Genomic DNA, 20,229 nt, shown 5'->3' on the forward strand with positions numbered 1-20,229 from the left:
AGAGCAGAGTGGTTGGAGATTACTCGTAAGTGTTTTCTCAGTTATGACCAGTAGTTTGTGGAATTGGCTCCAAGATGCTTTTAGGGATATTGGAAATTTAAGGGCTTGGAAAACTTGACCTAGATATTTTTCAAGGCTTTTCTGGAAGTATTGAGGCCTCAGTTTTGTGTGGGTGAGTGTTTGTTTATTAAAATTTGCTATACCACCCTATCTGTACAGACAATTCAGGGCAGTTTACAATACTAAAAACAATATAAAATAGTGCACTTTTAACACAGAGGGGAAGTGGAATTCCATTAAGATAGGAAAGATATCATGCAAAACAGAGACAAAAAATAATCATTAAATAATGTGAGAAATATGTATGTGTGTATATGTGTGTGTGTGTGTATATATATATATATATATATATATATATATATATCTTTTTCACTTAACAACATTGCAAAGGTAAATTACATAGCTTATGCCCCTTTAGAAAGGAAATATTTGGGGATAAGTGAAGCAACTATACTTGTGTGCCTGTGTGTGTGTGTGTGCTAATATTGCAGGCCCTTCTTAAAAAGGACCACCACATTAATAGATAGATTAATATAACATTTTTAAATATTTTAGGTTGCTTAAAGTACTAACAGAAGGACTGGCAGTTTGAAAAGCAGGGTGTTGCTAGCTAACAAGCAATGTGAAAAGCAAGATAAGCTATAACCAGTAGGTAGAGAGGGGGGAATGAAGCCTACCACGCCTGAAACTGCTGCTGCAGAAATTTATGTAAGTCTTCAGGACATGAAGGTCTGAAGGCTGAGATAAGAGAATGTAAGCCAAGCATAAGAGCTACCCATGAGTGGACACATGCAAGATAACACCCGGAATAGAATCTCTGTAGCTATTGAAAATTTACAGTTTTCAGAAAAGAAAAGGGGAACGGCCATAAGGGGTGGAGATTGACATATGATACTTAGAACTAATGTAATAGGTTATAGATATGAAATCAATATCCAGTGAAGAATTTAGGGGCAGAAACCTATGTTACAAGTGAAAGAAATATAAGCTGTAAGAATTAAGGGATGTGTGTGCCTGCTTTACCATAAGAGCCATCCATTCTTGCAAGATTGTATTTTGAATAATAAATTAATTAAGACTTGCTTCACCAATTTGTTTTTGAAGTTCTTTCTTTGTATAGATTCTCAGGTTATCTAGAACCCATTTCTAAAAATAATAATATTCATCATAACCGAAAAACGGAAAATCCTAGTCAAGAAATAGAGTCTCACTGGGAGTTGATACCAAAGGCGTTAGAGAAAAAGTGTGTTTTAAGAAGGGCCTTGAATTTGTTTAGGGAGGGTTCCAAAAGTATAACGGGGGAGATCATTTCAAAGTTTAGGGCCAAGGAAATAAAAGGCAAAGTGATGAGTAGACTCTAGATGTGTTAATTTAGGAGTGGCAAGAACCAAACGGTGAGAATCGAGAGAGTGCAACTCTCTTGTAGGTATGTAAGGGATAATCACAGAAGAGAGAAAAGATGGGAGACCAGTGTAGTTAGCCTTATGGACTAGAGAATTTTGAAAAAGGACCAATAGGGGAAAGGCAAACAGTGTAGTCGAAGAAACAGTACATAAGTAATGCCACACTGGGAAAAGACCAAGGGTCCATCGAGCCCAACATCCTGTTCACGACAGCGGCCAATCCAGGCCAAGGGCACCTGGTTAGTTTCCCAAATGTACAAACATTCTATACATGTTATTCCTGGAATTGTGGATTTTTCCTAAGTCCATTTAGTAGTGGTTTATGGACTTGTTCTTTAGGAAACCGTCTAACCCCTTTTTAAACTCTGCTAAGCTAACTGCCTTCACCACGTTCTCCGGCAACGAATTCCAGAGTTTAATTATGCGTTGGGTGAAGGAAAAGTATCTCCTATTTGTTTTAAATTTACGACACTGTAGTTTCATCACAAGCCCCCTAGTCTTAGTATTTTTGGAAAGCGTGAACAGACGCTTCACATCCACCTGTTTCACTCCACTCATTATTTTATATACCTCTATCGTGTCTCCCCTCAGCTGTCTCTTCTCCAAGCTGAAAAGCCCTAGCCTCCTTAGTCTTTCTTCATAGGGAAGTCGTCCCATTCCCGCTATCATTTTAGTCGCCCTTCGCTGCACCTTTTCCAATTCCATTATATCTTTTTTGAGATGCGGTGACCAGAATTGAACACAATACTCAAGGTGCAGTCGCACCATGGAGCGATACAACGGCATTATAACATCCTCACACCTGTTTTCCATACCTTTCCTAATAATACCCAACATTCTATTCGCTTTCCTAGCAGCAGCACACTGAGCAGAAGGTTTCAGTGTATTATTGACGACGACACTCAGATCCCTTTCTTGGTTTGTAACTCCTAACGTGGAACCTTGCATGACGTAGCTATAATTCAGGTTCTTTTTTCCCCACATGCATCACCTTGCACTTGCTCACGTTAAACGTCATGTGCCATTTAGCTGCCCAGTCTCCCAGTCTCGTAAGGTCCTTTTGTACCCCTGGACATCTCAACAGGGTGGATTAGGATTCCTTGAGGTAGTAGAAGTCAGTTATTGTTGGGGTTGCAAGGGTAGAGGTGTGACATGGTCATAACGTTTAGTCTTACAGAGAAAACAAGCAGCTGAATTGTGAAGAGTTTTTAATTTTTTCAGTTGGAAATTTGGGAAGCCTGCAAAGACAGAGTTACAATAATCGTTTTTAGAAATGACAAAAGGATGAACTAGGGTATGTAAGGAAGCAAAGTCAAAGTAAGAGTGATTTGAGTGAAGATGACAGAGAGAGTAAAATCCTGATTTAAGAACAGAAGGAGATATGTTGAGAAAAGGAATGCTGTGAATCCAAAGTAACACCTAAGTGGAAGGTATCAACGAGTTGTATTGGTTGGTTATAAAGGGTCAGAGAACACTTAGGGATAGGAAGAGAACCAGTGATCCAGCATGCAGTAGTTTTATTCGGGTTAAGAATTAGACTGTAATCTGTGAGCCATGATAAAACTAAGTTAAGGCAGGATTGAACATTGGAGAGATCGACTTGATATGGTAAAAAAGGAAAAACTAAGAGGATATTATCATGTAGATATAGAAATTTACATTAAGGTCATGAAGAACGGAAGCAAGAGGACTGAGGTAAACGTTAGATAGAAGAGGTGACAGAACCCTGAGGAATGCCATATCGGAGTGGTTTGGGAGTTGAAGTGGATGACCCTAAATTGACAGAGAATATGCGGTCAGAAAAGAAGGGAATAATGCTAGAGCAGTGGCCGAAATGCCAACCTCAGAGAATCAGCGAAGAAGAAAGGAATAGTTAACATCAAATGCGAAGGATAGATCAAGTGAAATTAGTAGCGAAATTTGATGTTTATGAAGGGTGGATGTAAGTTGCTAAGTAAAGAGGCTAAAACGGATTCAGTATTATGGTGTCGACGGAAACCTGCATGACATTAATGAAAAATTAAAGTTTCTTCAGAAAAGGCGTAAAGATGTGAGTAGACCACACACTCAAGTAAGTTTTGAAAGAAAGCACAAATTCGAGATGGGGCGATAATTTACTGAGTCAGTGGGGTCCAAATCAGGTTTTTTAAAAATTGGACGTATTAATGCGTGTTTCCAATATGGAGGGACAAGTCCAGAAGAGAGGTTTTTATTAAGAATCTCAAGAATAGTTGGAAGAATATTATATGAGGAAATAGTGTACCAGCTATGGGGAACAGGGTCTAATAGGCAAAAAGTGGATTTAGTGTTGGAAAAATGCTGTTTAAGAGAGTGCATTGTCAATGTAGGGAAGGAGGAAACAGAAGAGGTAAATAAATGGGTTGATTTTGAGATGGAGGATCAATCAGAGAATGTGGGAAAGAGGGAGGAATGTGGGGGAAGGGGTTTGCCATGGGATGATTTTATTCTATCTGTATGGATTATTTCATAGGTTTTTTTGTACAGTTCGAGCATTTATATGTTTATTTTATATTATAATGATCTTATGTTGTAAACTGTGTCAGATCTGCAAAGTGGTATGCTATAGAAATATAATAAAATAAATAACTTTCCAATGAGATAGTAGCTTTGGTCAATTTGTTCTGCAGATTCTCTTTGAGATTTAGAATCCAACTATATTCTTCTATTGGGCCCATTTTGTATTATTTCCATCTGTGGTGTAGCTAGGATTGACTAGGCCCCAGGTTGAAAAATTGAGATACGCCCCCTTATAACAACCATCAGTACGAAGGTAGTGGGGACCAGGAAGGGGGGGGGCAGAGGGAGGATGCTTATTTCTCCAAGCTAACATATTAGTATTAGGGCTAAAAATTTAACATGTTAATAATGCGATTAACGCGTTAAATGTTTAATGTGCGTTAAAAATTTTAATACATGTTAAGTCTTCCCCACCTGTGACCATCCAGCATTACAAAAAATGGGGCTCACCCGAATTACAGGGACAGACTGCTGGGTCGGCCCTGCTTCTACGGGAAGAGGCAGCTGCTGGCGGTGTGAAGGAAGAACTGGGCACCTGTGACCTGGAAGTGACCGAGGAGGTACAAGCCTGTGGCACTTCCAAACTGGCATAAGGCAGTAGACGCTCTGGCCAGTAGTGTTGGGGCTGCAAAAAGTGACCCATGTTTTCTCACTCTCATGCTGCTTTTCTACCTGCTCCTCTTGGTCCTCTGACCTTACCTTTAACACTGAAAGCAAGCTGCTTTTCTGATCTTCCCAAGCCTCTCTCTATGGCGTCCCGCCTTTTCTGACAGAACTTCCTGTTTTCTGGCGGGAAGTTATAAAGAGAGGCATAGGCAGATGAGAGAAGCAGTCTGCCTTCAGTATTAAAGGCAAGGTCAGAGGACCGAGAGGGACAGGTAGAAGCAGCATGAGAGAGAAAGCGACCGTGTGGGAGTGGGGAGTGTGAGATGCTAGAGTTCAGTCAAAGGGGAAGGGAGATGCAGCCAGGCAGAACCCGGGGGAGGTTGTGCCCATGGAGGGGAGAGGAGGTTGTGCCCAGGGGAACTGAAATGAGATTGTGCCCACAGAGGGGAGGGGAGATGGAAATTAGACAGATTTCAGGAGGAAGAAAAATGGAAGAAATTGGAACATGAAAAATGGATATAGGGCAGGAAGTGAAGAAGAGAGAAAAGAAATAATGGACAGGATGCCCTGGAAACAGAGTTCAGACAGAGGAAAGCAGACCCAGAAACAGGGAACAAATGATTAGAAAAACAAAGTCACCAGAAAACAAAGGTTAACTATAAATATATATATATATATATATATATATATATATATATATATATATATATATATATATATATATATATATATTTATTTATTTCCAGTTTAGTAATTGGAATATGTCAGTTTTGAGAATTAACATCTGCTGTCTATATTGGGGATATTATGTGATTAATCATTTGATTAACATTTTTAATTGTGATTAGAACTTTTGATCAATGTGCAGCCCAATTACTTAAAATTACTTGAAAATTCTTGGAGTCACCATTGACTGAAACCTCACTCTTGATACCCACGTGAAAAACACGACGAAAAAGATGTTCTAATCCATGTGGAAACTCAAAAGGGTAAAACCGTTCTTCCCGAGATACATCTTCCGCACCCTGGTACAGTCAATGGTAATAAGTCATCTACACTACTGTAACGCATTGTACGCTGGTTGTAAAGAGCAGACTATCAAAAAAACTCCAAACTGCCCAGAATACTGCCTCCAGACTCATATTTGGAAAAATGAAATATGAAAGTGCAAAACCCTTAAGAGAGAAACTTCACTAGCTCCCACTTAAGGAACCAATTGTGTTCAAGATCTGCACGATTGTACACAAAATCATTCACGCAGACACTCCAATCTACATGCTAAACCTCGTAGACCTACCTCCCTGAAACGCCACAAGATCATCCCGCAAATTCCTCAACCTGCACTTCCCCAGCTGTAAAGGACTAAAATACAAGCTGATGCATGCCACTACCTTCTCCTACTTGAGTACACAGTTATGGAATGCACTACCTACAGACTTGAAAACAATCAATGAAACAACTATCTTTCGCAAATCTCTGAAGACATACTTCTTTAACAAGGCCTACAATGAGAACCGATAACCGACAGCCTCACTAATATACCTCACCAACCCAATTAGTTATGAAAGCCCACCCTCTATAACTACCCTAATCACTCCCTTCCTTCTTCTATCCTTCCTCACTCAAACTATGCACAAGTCTACTGTATCTTATATCCTGGTATGACAATGTTAACATAATCATGTAAGCCACATTGAGCCTTTAAATAGGTGGGAAAATGTGGGATATAAATGCAATAAAATAAAAAAAATAAAATAAATTCAGAAAAATATACTTTTTTTCCCTTTGTTGTCTGAGCATTGGTTTGGTCCTGCTGTCTCTCTTTTGCTTTTGTGTTTTATTCTTAACTTTCTCCAGGATCTCCTGTCCTTTTGACATTTATTCTCTATATCTACTATCCATCTTTTTGTGTACTTCTATCAATCCTGCCCATTGTCTCCCCTCTATGTCCCTGATGTCTCTGCTGTCCTTATCCCAATTTTATAAACCTTCGATATGGATGTATAAAGCTGCAGAATGTCCTAATAGCAAGTGGATGTGTTATTGGCATTTTAGGAGGTACTCACGGGCCAAAATATGGACATCCTCTATTTCAGAAAGAAAGGAAGGGGGATGTATGTGTCCAAAAAGATGACCTGATACCCGGCACAACCAGGTTACAGAATGATGCTCTGATTGAGCAGTTCTTCACTGGAGGAAGTAAGGGAAGTCACAGTAGGTATTTGTCTGTCCCTAGAGGGCTCACAGTTTAAAAATAATAATAATAAAAAGTAAGAAAATCTCAAAGCTGCAGTTGAATTTGAACTGGAATCCTCTGGCTCTTTGCCCTGGTTTTCAGTCAACTGCTATAATCATTAGGTTACTTCTTTGCATGGATGCAGAATCAGTTCAAGGCATGGGCAGGTGAGGCAGTGACTCAGGGCACCGAAAGCCTACCTCACCAGCAACCCTGGAGCAGCCAACTCCTTTACTTCTCCAGCAAGTAGCATAATCTATCCCCCCCCCCCCCCCCCCCGGCATATCTCTTCCCTGTCCCGCTTCTCCATACCTAGGTCCTGCAATCCTCATATCTCTCAACCTCACCCCAGGATTCAGCATCCCCCTTCTTTCAATTCCCCTCCCCTCTATCTGTAAACATGGCTTTCCTTTCCAGAAGTCATTGGCAGTGATAATATTTCACGCAAATACTGCCTGTGTCAGTTCTAAAATCTTCCCTATGTTGCATTCAGCCCCCCTCCCCCTTTTGATGTAATTTCATGTTTTTGCAGGGGCTGAATGCAGAGGGAAGACTTCAGAGATGATGTACATAGCACTGTGTGAAACGCTACCACTGCCGGCAACTTCTGAAGGGGAAAGTCACATTTAGACGGGGGGGGGGGGGGGGGAGGGGATGCTGAGAGAGAGGATATACTTCAGGACCACAGGCGGGGGAAGGGGGGAGCTGCCACATCACTGTACAGTGGGGGGAGGGAGGAAAGCAATAGGGAAAGATGTTGGACCTAGACTCAGAAGTGAAGGGGAAGGCACATAGAAGGAGAAATGTTGGACCCAGTCCCAGAAGCAGAGGTGAAGGGAGGAAGATATGCTGGGCAATGGGAGGAAGGAAGGAGAGATAAAATGATGTTGGACCTGGGGATGGAGAGGAGGGAGGGAAGAGAGAGGGAGAGGAGATGGGGGCAAAGGTGAGTGAGAGAGAGAGAAGATGCAGGACATGGGGGGGACGTGGACATTGTGGGGGAGTCAAAGGTACATGGAAGGAAGATGCTGGATCAATTGAGGATATATAGGGAGATGGAAGGAAGATGTTGGAGATGGAGAGTGACATGGGGAGACATGAAAAAAGTGTGCAAATGCTGCATATGGGAAGAGATCAGGAGAGACTGCAAATTGTTGAACATGGGAGGTGGGAGCAGAAATGCTAAATAGTAGTAGTAGTAGTAGATAGAAGATTCTGCACGTAGGAAGATATAGAGAAATGGAAAGAAAATACTAGAATACTTGGGGGGGGGGGGGCTAATGAAGACGGAGGGGAGATGCTGGACATGATAGCCCCTATAGGGAAATGTTGAACACAGGGGCACAGGAGATCGGGGCACATAGAGAGATGGAGGAGAGATGTTGGACACTGGGGAGCATATGGAGATAGGAACATAGAAAAGAGATGTTGGACATAAAGGGAGACAGAGATGGAAGGGCAATGTTGGACATGGCAGCATAGGAAAATGGACAGGGAAGGAAATGGAACACGTGCAGATGCGGACATGGGAGGTGGGAATTGATAGACAGGAGATGCTGGACTCAGAGCATATCAGGTGTCTGTTTGCCCTAGTGGGGCATATTTCTCCTCCACTAGGGCATATAGAATTGGTTTTATTTTGTACCCCTGGACATCTCAACAGGGTGGATTAGGATTCCTTGAGGTAGTAGAAGTCAGCTATTGTTGGGGTTGCAAGGGTTGAGGGTGGTGGTGGGGAGGTTATTATAGTTGCTCATTGTTGTTATTATTTTCTATTTGTGATTTATAAACAACAGTTGCACAGCATATTGTTCCTTTTTTATACTTCAATAAAAATATTTAAATGTAAAATCATAACTGTTCGAGGTTTCTGCAGATGAGGACAGAACCGGTGGGGATGGGGCGGGGACAGAACAGATGGTGATGGAGACAGAACCTGCAGGGATGGCATGGGACTGGAGACAGAACCCACGAGGACGGGGACAAACTTTGTCCTCATGTCATTCTCTAATGTGTATCTCTAGCAGTTAGGCACACACACACACACACCAGCTGTATGGCATCTCCACGTATACACATCTATCTACCAGGTTGTGCTTGTCCTATATAATAATTCTCACCTCCAATGTTCTGAGGCTGCCTGGAACCGTGGTAAAGGAAAGTGGAGTAGATAAAAGTGATGTCATTCCTGAAGTGCCACTGATTGGCTGCTATGACATGCTGCAGGACATTCAATAGACAGGAGTGGAAGTGAACAAAGTAAGTCTATGGTAAGCAAGGAAGCCCATTGGTTAATCTCTGATTCCACTCCCCAAAGCAGCTGTCATTCCTATACACTCAAAAAAAAAAAAAAGGAAACCTAGGAGCTGCTTCTCATTGCCGTTTTTACAGCTGTTTCTACTGGACAAAAGGAGGGGGAGACACACAGACCCTGCAACTGGGAAAAAGGGAGGGGGGAGTGGGACATTGCAACTGGGAAAAAAGGAGGAAGGGATTGAGGGGGGGACCCTGCAACTGGGAAAAAGGGAGGATGGGAGGAGGGGGGACTTTGCAACTGGGAGGAAGGAAGGGAGGGTGGGGGGGACACCCCTGCAAATGGGAGACATACTGGGGGGGGGATGACCCTGGAACTGGGAGAGGGGGGGACCCTGGCACATACTCTCATTCTTACACACACACACTCGCACCCAGTCTCACTCTCTCTCTGTCACACACACACACACGCGCGCACATTCACACTCTCTCTAACATACACACTCCGAGGAAAACCTTGCTAGCGCCCGTTTCCTTTAAAACAGAAACGGGCCTTTTTTACTAGTATCTTATAAAGGAAAGCAACTGACTTTTAAAGTAATTCTGCAGGGAGATGGGTAAGACATCCACTGAGGAGGTCCAGCTCTAATGAACAGAGTATGCCAATCTTTGCACAGAAAAAGCACTCTTCTTTCCAGTATAGCAGGAACTTTTTTTCTGCTCTGTAATGGTTTCAGAATCAGTTCAGGAAGTCTTTTTGAGATGGAGAAGATCACAGTGGTTACATTCAGTTTAGCTGCAGCCCAAGTAGATTATATTTTTTGAGTGGGTATTGAAGTTCTGAATCTTTTTTTTCCACATTGCAGGCAGGGGTGGGACTCAGACTTTGGTTGTGATATGTAGTCTGCAAAGAAAACCTACTACGATCATTGCATACTGTCGAAAACACAGCAGCGAGATTGATATTCAAAAAGTCAAAATATGATAGAGCAACCCCAGTACTCATAATGCTACATTGGCTCCTGATCAAGGCCAGACTATTTTTCAAAACTAGTACAATCATCTGCTGCCCCAGTCCTACCTGAAGGGCCCTAGTGGGGGTGGGGGGGGGCATGTTCTTTCCTGCCCACTGCACTGCTGCTATTCCCCTGCCTGCCAGCGCCACTGTGTTTTCAAAGTAGATGCTGAGACTTCCCACGGTAGTCTCATAGGTCTCAACAGTCTCACGAGACTTCCACAGGGAGTCTCAGCCGCCATGCAATGCCAGGTGGGTGAAGGGGAGGAATAGCGTGAACACAGCAGGCAGGAAAGAACATGTTCACCCCCACAGAGGCCACTAGATCACAAGCGGCATGCCTTTCAATGTAGGACCGGGGAGGGCTGTAGTCTGCAGTGGGCATCCAGGAAGAGCCTCTGGGCCCCCTAGAGCCTTTGGGCCCCCAGACACTGCCTGGTTGCCCGAATGGTCAGTCCGCCCCTGGATCAAGCTATCACCAAGAAATGCAAACTCAGGAACCAGAGGTTACCTACTATTTCACCTGCCCAACTGCAAAATCATACAAGTACAGCTACACGGCAGGATTTAGCTACCTAGATTCAAAATGGTGGAACTCAGTTCCCATAGTCATAAGAAGCATCACAAACTACCTCCTCTTCAGAAAAGACCTAAAGACCTACCTCTTCAGGAAATTCTATGATTAAAATATGCACTAATCATTCTAGAACAACAATATACAACACAACCTCTAACTGTAACCCATCTTTTCATTTAAGAAAAGAACTGACATACCTTTCTCAAGAAACCCAATTAGTATTCCATACACACTAATAGTTATCTTGCCAACCACTGTAATACACAGCATCATGCAACCTTGTAAATGTAATGGAATCAATGTAATCTCTAACAACTATTAAATGTAAGCCACATTGAACCAAAACTCGTTTTTGGATAATTGTGGCATACAAGTATGAATAAATAAATAAAAATAAATAAATATGCCCTGGAGCCAGCAGAAACAAGCAAACAAAAAAAAACACAATTTTTTTTGTTTAGCAGTGAGATGGTAAAAGACAGTTTCAGAAAGCACAAAGAGGTAAACCTCTTGTACAAATCATAGAGCTTTGTTTCCGCATCATTCAGCAGAACTGAGTAAATAAAATTGAAGTCCTGAGGAGAACATTGTGTGCTGGAATGACTGCAGACAGGGCCAGTCTTAGCAAGTGTGGGACCCTATGCAGACCAAGTTGGTGGGGCCCCATCCTAGCCCTGCCCCTAGCCCCACCCCCACCCTAGCTCCACCCCATTGATAAGATTATTCAATTTTTAGAAAATTTATTTATGAAATTTCAAATAAAGACAAATGAAGCTAAACTTGTACAGAAAAACTGATTGAAATAATGAGCACAATGCTATCATGAACCCCCCCTCCCCAGAAATTATTCAGTTCAAGTCCACTACAATTAGTAGTTCCAATTCTCATAACAAAGGAGAATAAAGGAAAAATATTAAGAAAAGATTCAGTACTTTCAAATTCCCCTATTACTCTGTAACTCATCAAACCAGAGAGGCAACACAGAGATCCCCAACCCCAAGTAGCCATCCTCAGTAAGTTATTCTGCTCTGCTTAGAATATATCAGCTTTTATTTCACAGTGTGATGGTCAGAGGAGAGTTAGCACAGTGTGCCAGGGATAAGATGCAGGCACCCTCATTCAGTTCGAATTACATTGCAGTCTGCTTTAGGTATAGTCCCTACTATTTTTTTTTCTGCTTCTAAGTTCTTTTCAGAGTTTCTCCTTCTCTTCTTCCATTATTCCCACATGCTCAAGTCCCTCATTTTACTGTCGTTTCCCAAGATGGCAACTACATGCAAAATATGCATTTTAGCTCACTTTGCTATTCTTCAAGTTTCTTATCAACCAGAATAACTTCTGTTTGTAACTGTGAGCTGCTTTTTGTATACATATAAGGAGCTTCTGGATTCTTATTGAGTTTCTGTGTTCCTTCCATTGGAGCCAGGGCCGGTGCTAGACAAGATGGGGCCCCAGGGCAGATGCTAGGGAGTGGAGACATAAAGCTACCTTGTAGATTGTCCCTCTTTCAATTTTAGGCAGGTTTGGGACCCCCAGTGACATGGGGGCCCAAGGCAATTGCCCTGTTTGCACATCCCTAACACCGGCCCTGATTGGAGCACATATAGCTGGGTGGCTAGTGGACATGAGGATCATTTGGTAACTTGCCTGCCTGGTGTGAGGGTGGCACACCTCTCACATTACCTAGATAAGATCAAAGGCAGCACTGGGGAGGAGCTAACTGTCTTGCACATGAGTACCACCCTTCTGAGCAGGATTCCTTTATGGGATAAACATAAAGGAATCCTGCTCAGAAGGAATGGATCCTAAAGAGCTTAGACGAGATTGGGTGGCAAAGCCGGTGGCGAGAGATGGAGATGGTGCTGGGCAGACTTATACGGTCTGTGCCAGAGCCAGTGGTGGGAGGCGGGGATAGTGCTGGGCAGACTTATACGGTCTGTGCCAGAACCGGTGGTGGGAGGCGGGGATAGTGCTGGGCAGACTTATACGGTCTGTGCCCTGAAAAGGACAGGTACAAATCAAGGTAAGGTATACACAAAAAGTAGCACATGTGAGTTTATCTTGTTGGGCAGACTGGATGGACCGTGCAGGTCTTTTTCTGCCATCATCTACTATGTTACTATGTCTTGTACATGAGTACCATTGACATTCAAAAGTGTGTATGCAATATACATGTATAAATGTAGCTATTTACACATATATGTATTGTAAGCCACATTGAGCCTGCAAAAAGGTGGGAAAATGTGGGATACAATAAAAAAAAAAAAATATATAAAGGGTACATGCTGACACAGTAATCACCTACATGTATATTCAGAGGTGCCATTTAAACAGCTGGTGCTCCAGAAAGTACAAAAAAGTTAACTGCTACTGTCAGGCCCCAAATGTTCAATCATTCTGCTTTGATTTTGAAACCAGATGACGAACAGGGAAGATTTCACATAGAAGCCAACTTTTTTAAATGATTGGAAATTTTCTCTTCCTAGAGACAATCGAGGACTTTGCTCAAACACCCACTAAGCTGGCTCCTACCCTGAGCTGGGCAGTCGAAAGAAAAAGCAGCTGAACTGGTCCTGTCAATTACTTTGTTAATTGTGAAACCAATGCTTGGTGATATGTGCTATCAACAGGGCACTCAAAAGAGAAAGCTGAAGTCCGTGCAGTGAAATGTATCAGAGGAAGGCAAAGCACTGAGCTGCCCGGAGTTTGCACAGAGGTTCTGCATAATCAGTGCTACTAATGTGTTTGTTTTAAAGCCAGCTAATACCGCCATGCAAATAATTAACAGAACAGTACATCTAGGCAGTCAAACATAAAGTTGCTGGAAACTTAGGACCCGAAATCTAATTTAAGTTGGTGATCAAGGGCAAGCAGGAATCCAACCTCCTTACCTTGACCAAGGGCTACTGACTTCAAACGATTGTGACCTCACCGGAAGCAAGCAACCTTTTAGCTACACTACCGGTGGTCGTCGTTTTTAAAGTCCTGAGGCGTTCTCCCTCCATCTCCGACACTGGCGATTCACACAGTCTGCCTTCTGCCAGTGTCGGAGCCTCTCCTCAGATGCGTCCCGCCTCCTCAATGCAACTTCCTGTCTTGCAGAGAGGTGGGACGCGTCTGAGGGAGAGGCCCCGCCCCGATGCTGGCAGAAGGCAGGCTGTGTGAATCGCCGGTGTCGGACTTGGAGGGAGAACGCCTCAGGGCTTTAAAAAGGAACGACGACGAGGATGGGCGCGAGCGGGGGAAGATGTAAGACTCGCGCGGGAGGGGAGGAGGCAGAGGCAGACTTGAGGTGCGCCGCGCGGGGCCCCCTTAAGCGTGAGGCCCTATGCGGCCACCTCAGTAGCCTCTGCCTAAGACCGGCCCTGACTGCAGATGCTCAGAAGTTCTTAATTAGTTCTGAGCTTTGGCCCCTATGAGGGGCATAATCGAAAGAGAAGGGCGCCCATCTTTCGACACAAATCGGGAGATGGGCATCCTTCTCGCAGAGTCACCAAAATCGTCATAATCAAAAGCTGATTTTGGGCGTCCCCAACTGTTCTCCGTCGCGGGGATGACCGAAATTCGTGGGGGCATGTCAGCACCGTAGTGAAGGCGGGACTGGGGCATGATTAAGAGATGGGCGTCCTCGGCCGATAATGGAAAAAAGAAGGGCATCCCTGATGAGCACTTGGCCGACTTTACTTGGTCCAGTGGCGTTCCTAGGGTGGCTGACACCCGGGGCGGATCGCCGATGTGCCCCCCCCCAGGTGCATCTTTACCTGCTGGGGGGGGGGGGGTGCCGTGCGTCTGTCAGCAACGCTCGTTCCCTGCTCCCTCTGCCCCGGAGCGGGTTACTTCCTGTTCTGGGGCAGAGGGAGCAGGGAACGAGCGTTGCCGACAGATGCACGGCACCCCCCCAGCGGTGAAACGATGGACACCTCCCCCCCCCGGCAAAACGACACCCCCCCAGGTGCATCTTTACCTGCTGGGGGGGGGGGGTGCCGCGCGCCTGTCAGCTTCGCTCGTTCCCTGCTCCCTCTGCCCCGGAATAGGAAGTAACCCGTTCCGGTGCAGAGGGAGCAGGGAACGAGCGTTGCCGACAGATGCACGGCACCCTCCCCCCCCCAGCGGCGTGCACCCGGGGCGGACCGCCCCCACTGCCCACCCCCCTTGGTACGCCACTGACTTGGTCATTTTTTTTCACAACCAAGCCTCAAAAAAGTGCCCGAACTGACCAGGTGACCACCAGAGGGAATCGGGGATGACCTCCCCTGATGCCCCCAGTGGTCACTAACCCCCTTCCACCCTCAAAAAAACAACTTTAAAAACTTTTTTTTGCCAGCCTCAAATGTCATACTCGGGTCCATCGCTAGGGTGCCCTGTTGGTGTCCTGGCAAGTGAGGGGGACCAGTGCACTATGAATGCTGGCTCCTCCCACGACCAAATGATTTGCATTTGGTCATTTTTGAGATGGGTGTCCTCTGTTTCCATTATGGGTGAAAACTGGTGACGACCATCTTCAAGTTCGCCCATCTCGACATTTAGGTCGACCATCTCTAAAGTCGACCTAAATGTTGAGATTTGGGCGTCCCCGACCGTATTATCGAAACAAAAGATGGACGCCCATCTTGTTTCGATAATACGGGTTTCCCCGCCCCTTCGCAGCGACGCCCTTAGAGATGGTCGTCCCCGTTCGATTATTCCCCTCTATGTGTATCTTCCCAGAAAATACAATGCAAAACATTTAACTGTTTATTGAGTCATGCTTTATTCTTTCTTCTATGTTTATAGAGTTCTTAATAGCTCTACATTGATTCACATTGGAATAATTTATTTTTTGTTATAGAAACAATATGTTCCTCTAAGGAACATGCAAACTGTGACTGCAGTCTTCGACAGTGTGAGTGGTTTGTGTTTGATCATGAGCTGGTCTTGCCAGAATACATCATTGAATTTGAGTACATTACACTGGTAAGGTGAATGTTAATCTTTAATAATAATGCAGTGATTTGTAACTGAGATTTATGAGGGTGTTAATAGTTCATCTAGTCGCACACATGGGAGGTAATTCTAGAAAGGCTTTCCACATAGAAAACCAAGTTTTGTTCATAGAAAGAACTGTTTCTAAAGAAATGTGCTGGATACGTAGGCAGCCATCCTATTCATACTTTTATATGTTTTTTGAGTGGCTGTTCCGGAGGTGAAGCTGGGCAGAATTTAGCATTTGCATATGTACCCCCTTATTCTATAAGAGATCACCCAAAGTTAGGCGCCAGTATGTACAGTTAAGTTATGGAATATTAGCAGTTATGTGTGTAACTGCCTTTATGAAGAGATTTACCCAAGGTGGTGTACATTTAGTTACAACTTAACACCATCTTAGGTGAATCTTTTCATAAAGGCGGTTAATAAATCCCAATGAATAACATTTATGCATATAAGTGCTAGTTAGGCACTATGCGATATTCTATCATTTTAGCTTGTAAATTCAACGGGGCATTCACAGGAGGAGTTGCATGAGCAGGGCATGGGCATGTCCAACAATTATGTACATAACTTAAAGAATACTGTTAGTTACATGCTAAATTGCTACATTTAGGTGCATGCATTTATTCCTCTATTGACATGGCATATGTGGGTGCACCTACATGTTTGTACATAAATGCTGACTTATCACCTAGATGCCATTATAGAATTCATACTTAGCTCACTGCATCTTGGCACCCTTTCTAGAATTGCCCTCAAACTTTGTGAAATGCAAAGTATGGGGGTAATTTTATAATGCATATTTCTTTATTTACAACTTAACATAAAACAAAAATTTTTTAAACAGTGTAAATAATAAAATGAACAAAAATAAGCATGAATACAATCAATGAGGTAATCTTGGAGTTGGCAAATTTAATCCAAGTAATAGGACTAACATGAAACAGTTTTAGAAACATAAATATTTAAACTGCATTGTAAAACAATCAAATATCTGATAAATGTAATCAAAATAGGAATGATACCAGACGGCATGTAAAAACGTTCATACAATATAGATATGATACTTACAATATCACCATAATACAAATGAAACACCTTAGTAGTCACACATTAGAACATTAAAATAATATAGATATGATAATACTGTTCAATACAATACAATATGTACAGTTGAATGAGATAATGAGGAACTAATCTAAGTTATAGAATGTGCAGTAAGCTAGCCCAGGGGTGAAGTGAATGGATAGTCTGTCCCCGCATGTATTAAAGGCTTGTAAGAAGAGCCTTGAATTCAGTGCAGCCCCTCTGGAAGTGAATACCAGTATGGAGGCTACTCCTTAGAAGGGTTCGCTGGTGAGTATCACATCGTACAAGAAAAATGTCAGAAAGTATTTTTTCACAGAGAGAGTGGATACTTGGAATGCCCTCCCGCAGGAGGTGGTAGAGATGAAGATGGTAACAGAATTAAAAAATGCGTGGGATAAGCATAAAGGAATCCTGTTCAGAAGCAATGGATCCACAGAAGCTTAGCGGAGATTGGGTGGCAGAGCCAGTGGTGGGAGGTGGGGCTAGTGCTGGGCAGACTTCTACGGTCTGTGCCTGAAAATGGCAGATAATGGCAGATACAAATCAAAGGTATACACACAAAGCAGCACATATGAGTTTATCTTGTTGGGCAAATTGGATGAACCGTACAGGTCTTTCTCTGTCGTCATCTACTATGTTACTATGTACAGTTTCTTTTGACGAAGGCACAGATCAGGGGTGGACCGACCATTGGGATAATAGGGCAGTGCCCAAGGGCCCACAATAGTAAGGTGCCCATTTTCCCCTAGTGTCCATCTAGTTTAATCATTTTGATAAGTGGATAGGGGCCTATGACCCTAATTTAATCACTTTTGATGGTAGTTAGAGGCCCATGATTGTTATTGCCGGAGGGCCCAAATCGCTGTCAGTCTGCCCCTGACAGGAGGGAAGATCAACTTTGCTTTAATGAAGAACACCTAATTTTAGCTGCATTGGAGGCATTTGTTTGTCTCCATTGTCAGCTGTATTGGATCACCTCAGCCAGGGCTTCATGCTTCTTTTATGGCAAAGTATGTCATTGATGGAAACCAACTATGATTGGGACTAGATCAGTGGCATTCAGTCTTTCATTTTGAGTGAGCTGCCTTGGCAGTAAGCTCTCAAAAGAGTGCTGATGATATTCTAATGTAATTTCTGTTTGTTAGTATTAAAGGCTACATTTAGGGGTCCTTTTACTAAGGAGTGATAAGCCCTTAATGAGAGGTTAGCATATGCCAACAGGCTACAGCAAAACATGTTCAAACATTTTGCAGTATTTTGCTTGTTAGCACTAGGTATCCTGTATGTTACCTATTTTTTTGAAAATAGTTTTTGGAGGGGGTGGGTCATGGGCGTAAAGTTGGTGTTCCCACATTTTTCAGCTAGTGTATTAGATTTAGCATGTGTTAACTGGATAATGCGGGGATTATCCAGTGGAGGAGTGGCCTAGTGGTTAGGGTGGTGGACTTTGGTCCTGGGGAACTGAGGAATTGAGTTTGATTCCCACTTCAGGCACAGGCAGCTCCTTGTGACTCTGGGCAAGTCACTTAACCCTTCATTGCCCCATGTAAGCCACATTGAGCCTGCCATGGGTGGAAAAGCGCGGGGTACAAATGTAACAAAAAAATAAAAATGCACTTAGCACCCCCTAAATAAGAGGCAGTAAGGACTCCTATACTAATTTTTTGCAGGTACTGTGCATGAACAACCTGAACAAAACAAAAGAAATGTCTTACAAAGTGCTGTGTTAAATCTGGGCTTAGCGTACCGGAAAGTCTCGCATTAGAGCATGCTAAGCCCAGAATTTACCGCACTAGTAAAAGTGCCCCTTATTTTCTTCATTAACTACATGTAGTTTCTGAACCTTATTAAAAACAAAATAAAACTAATATTGAATAACTTTACATAGGGAAAGGGTCAATCCCAGTATTCTACAATGAGCATTTATGAGGAAGAAAACAAAAATAAGACAGAAGCATCAATACTATCTCTTGACTTAAAACTTGATGAAGACATTATAAACATGAAGCCTGTTCTCAAGCCCAGACCAAAAATTATCAGCCTAGATGAGAAGACGGTGCTCTCAGTTGCAAAGGCTCATGTTTCCAGTGACGTAGAGGTAAGTATTGAGTTTATTCCTTTATTGTGATTTTAATAAGTTTAAATTATCCAAAATCATTGAAGTTTGGTGACTCGTTCACTTTATTTTAGAACTATTGTGTTTTGTAAAGAAATCATTATTGGATCAACATTCAGCTATTTATGCAGCCCTATTTGGTCATTTAGCTATGTGGGCACTGAATATTGCCAGCATCTACAGAGCTGCCAACTCCTCCCCGACCCTTCCTCCAGAATGCCCCTCTCCAGCCTACTTACAAACTAGCCAATCACAGCCGATATTTATTTTATTTTATTTATGGCATTTATATCTCGCATTAGCCCGAGTAGAACTGAGATTCAATGTGGCTTACATAACAATTAGAAAACCATGAACTTGTTCAAAATATATTAACAGAAAGTAAAATACATTCTCCGAGGACAAGCAGGCTGCTTGTTCTCACTGATGGGTGACGTCCACGGCAGCCCCTCCAATCGGAAACTTCACTAGCAAAGTCCTTTGCTAGCCCTCGCGCGCCCGCGCGCACCGCGCATGCGCGGCCGTCTTCCCGCCCGAAACCGGCTCGAGCCGGCCAGTCCAGTCTTCTTTTGTCCGCACTCGGTACGGTCGTGTTTTCGCCGTGTCGAGCCCCGGAAAGTCGACCTCGCGCGTCCAATTTGTTTTGAACGTGTTTTTTTCCTTCGGGAAAGCTTTGTCCTAGTCGGGAAGTGCTCCGGAAACCCCCCGCCGGGTTTCGTGTAAATCCTCCCCGTACTTCCAGCTTTTTTGCCCCGGTAAGTTTTCTTTCGTCGTCGGGGTAGGCCTCTTTTCGGCCTCGGTCGAGATTTTTTCTCCCTCTAAATTTGGTGCTTCAAATTTCGCCATTTCGGCTTTTGATTTCGCCGGCGTGATTTTTCCGCCCATGACATCGAAGCCTTCCAGCGGCTTCAAGAAGTGCACCCAGTGCGCCCGGGTTATCTCGCTCACTGATCGACACTCGTCGTGTCTTCAGTGTCTGGGGGCCGAGCACCGCCCTCAGAACTGCAGTCTGTGTTCCCTGCTTCAAAGGCGGACTCAGGTAGCGAGACTAGCCCAGTGGAACGTGTTGTTCTCGGGCTCTTCGTCGGCATCGGCACCGGGATCTTCGAGTGCATCGACGTCGTCAGCGTCCAGACCATCTTCCTCGGCCGCCCCTGCATCGAGTGCATCGAGGCATCGGGCCTCTGCATCGGCGCCGAGACATCGGATAGCTGCATCGACGTCGGTGGTACCAGGACCTCGTCTGCTGATGTCGTCGGACGGTGGTGCATCGGGTGGAGTGCAGGTGAGGGCTGTCCATTCCCCTGCTGGTGGCGGTGAGCCCTCAGGTGGGTCTCCGCCTACCCTGAGGGCTCCTGCGGTACAGCC

The 20,229-nt window shown here is 43.8% G+C and overlaps 1 protein-coding gene across 2 annotated transcripts in view; it reads left to right on the forward strand.

Annotated features, from left to right (window-relative positions):
- The window catches only part of LRRC9 (leucine rich repeat containing 9), a 469,353-nt gene that overhangs the window by 237,503 nt on the left and 211,621 nt on the right, over nt 1–20,229 (forward strand). For both annotated transcript variants that reach the window (XM_030213856.1, XM_030213854.1), the window contains 2 exons: nt 15,517–15,641; nt 18,634–18,843. In XM_030213856.1, the coding sequence (XP_030069716.1) occupies nt 15,517–15,641; nt 18,634–18,843 (335 nt within the window). The remainder of the gene's footprint in view (nt 1–15,516; nt 15,642–18,633; nt 18,844–20,229) is intronic.

Source organism: Microcaecilia unicolor, chromosome 9, assembly GCF_901765095.1.
Source record: "Microcaecilia unicolor chromosome 9, aMicUni1.1, whole genome shotgun sequence".
NCBI classification, from domain to species: Eukaryota; Metazoa; Chordata; class Amphibia; order Gymnophiona; family Siphonopidae; genus Microcaecilia; species Microcaecilia unicolor.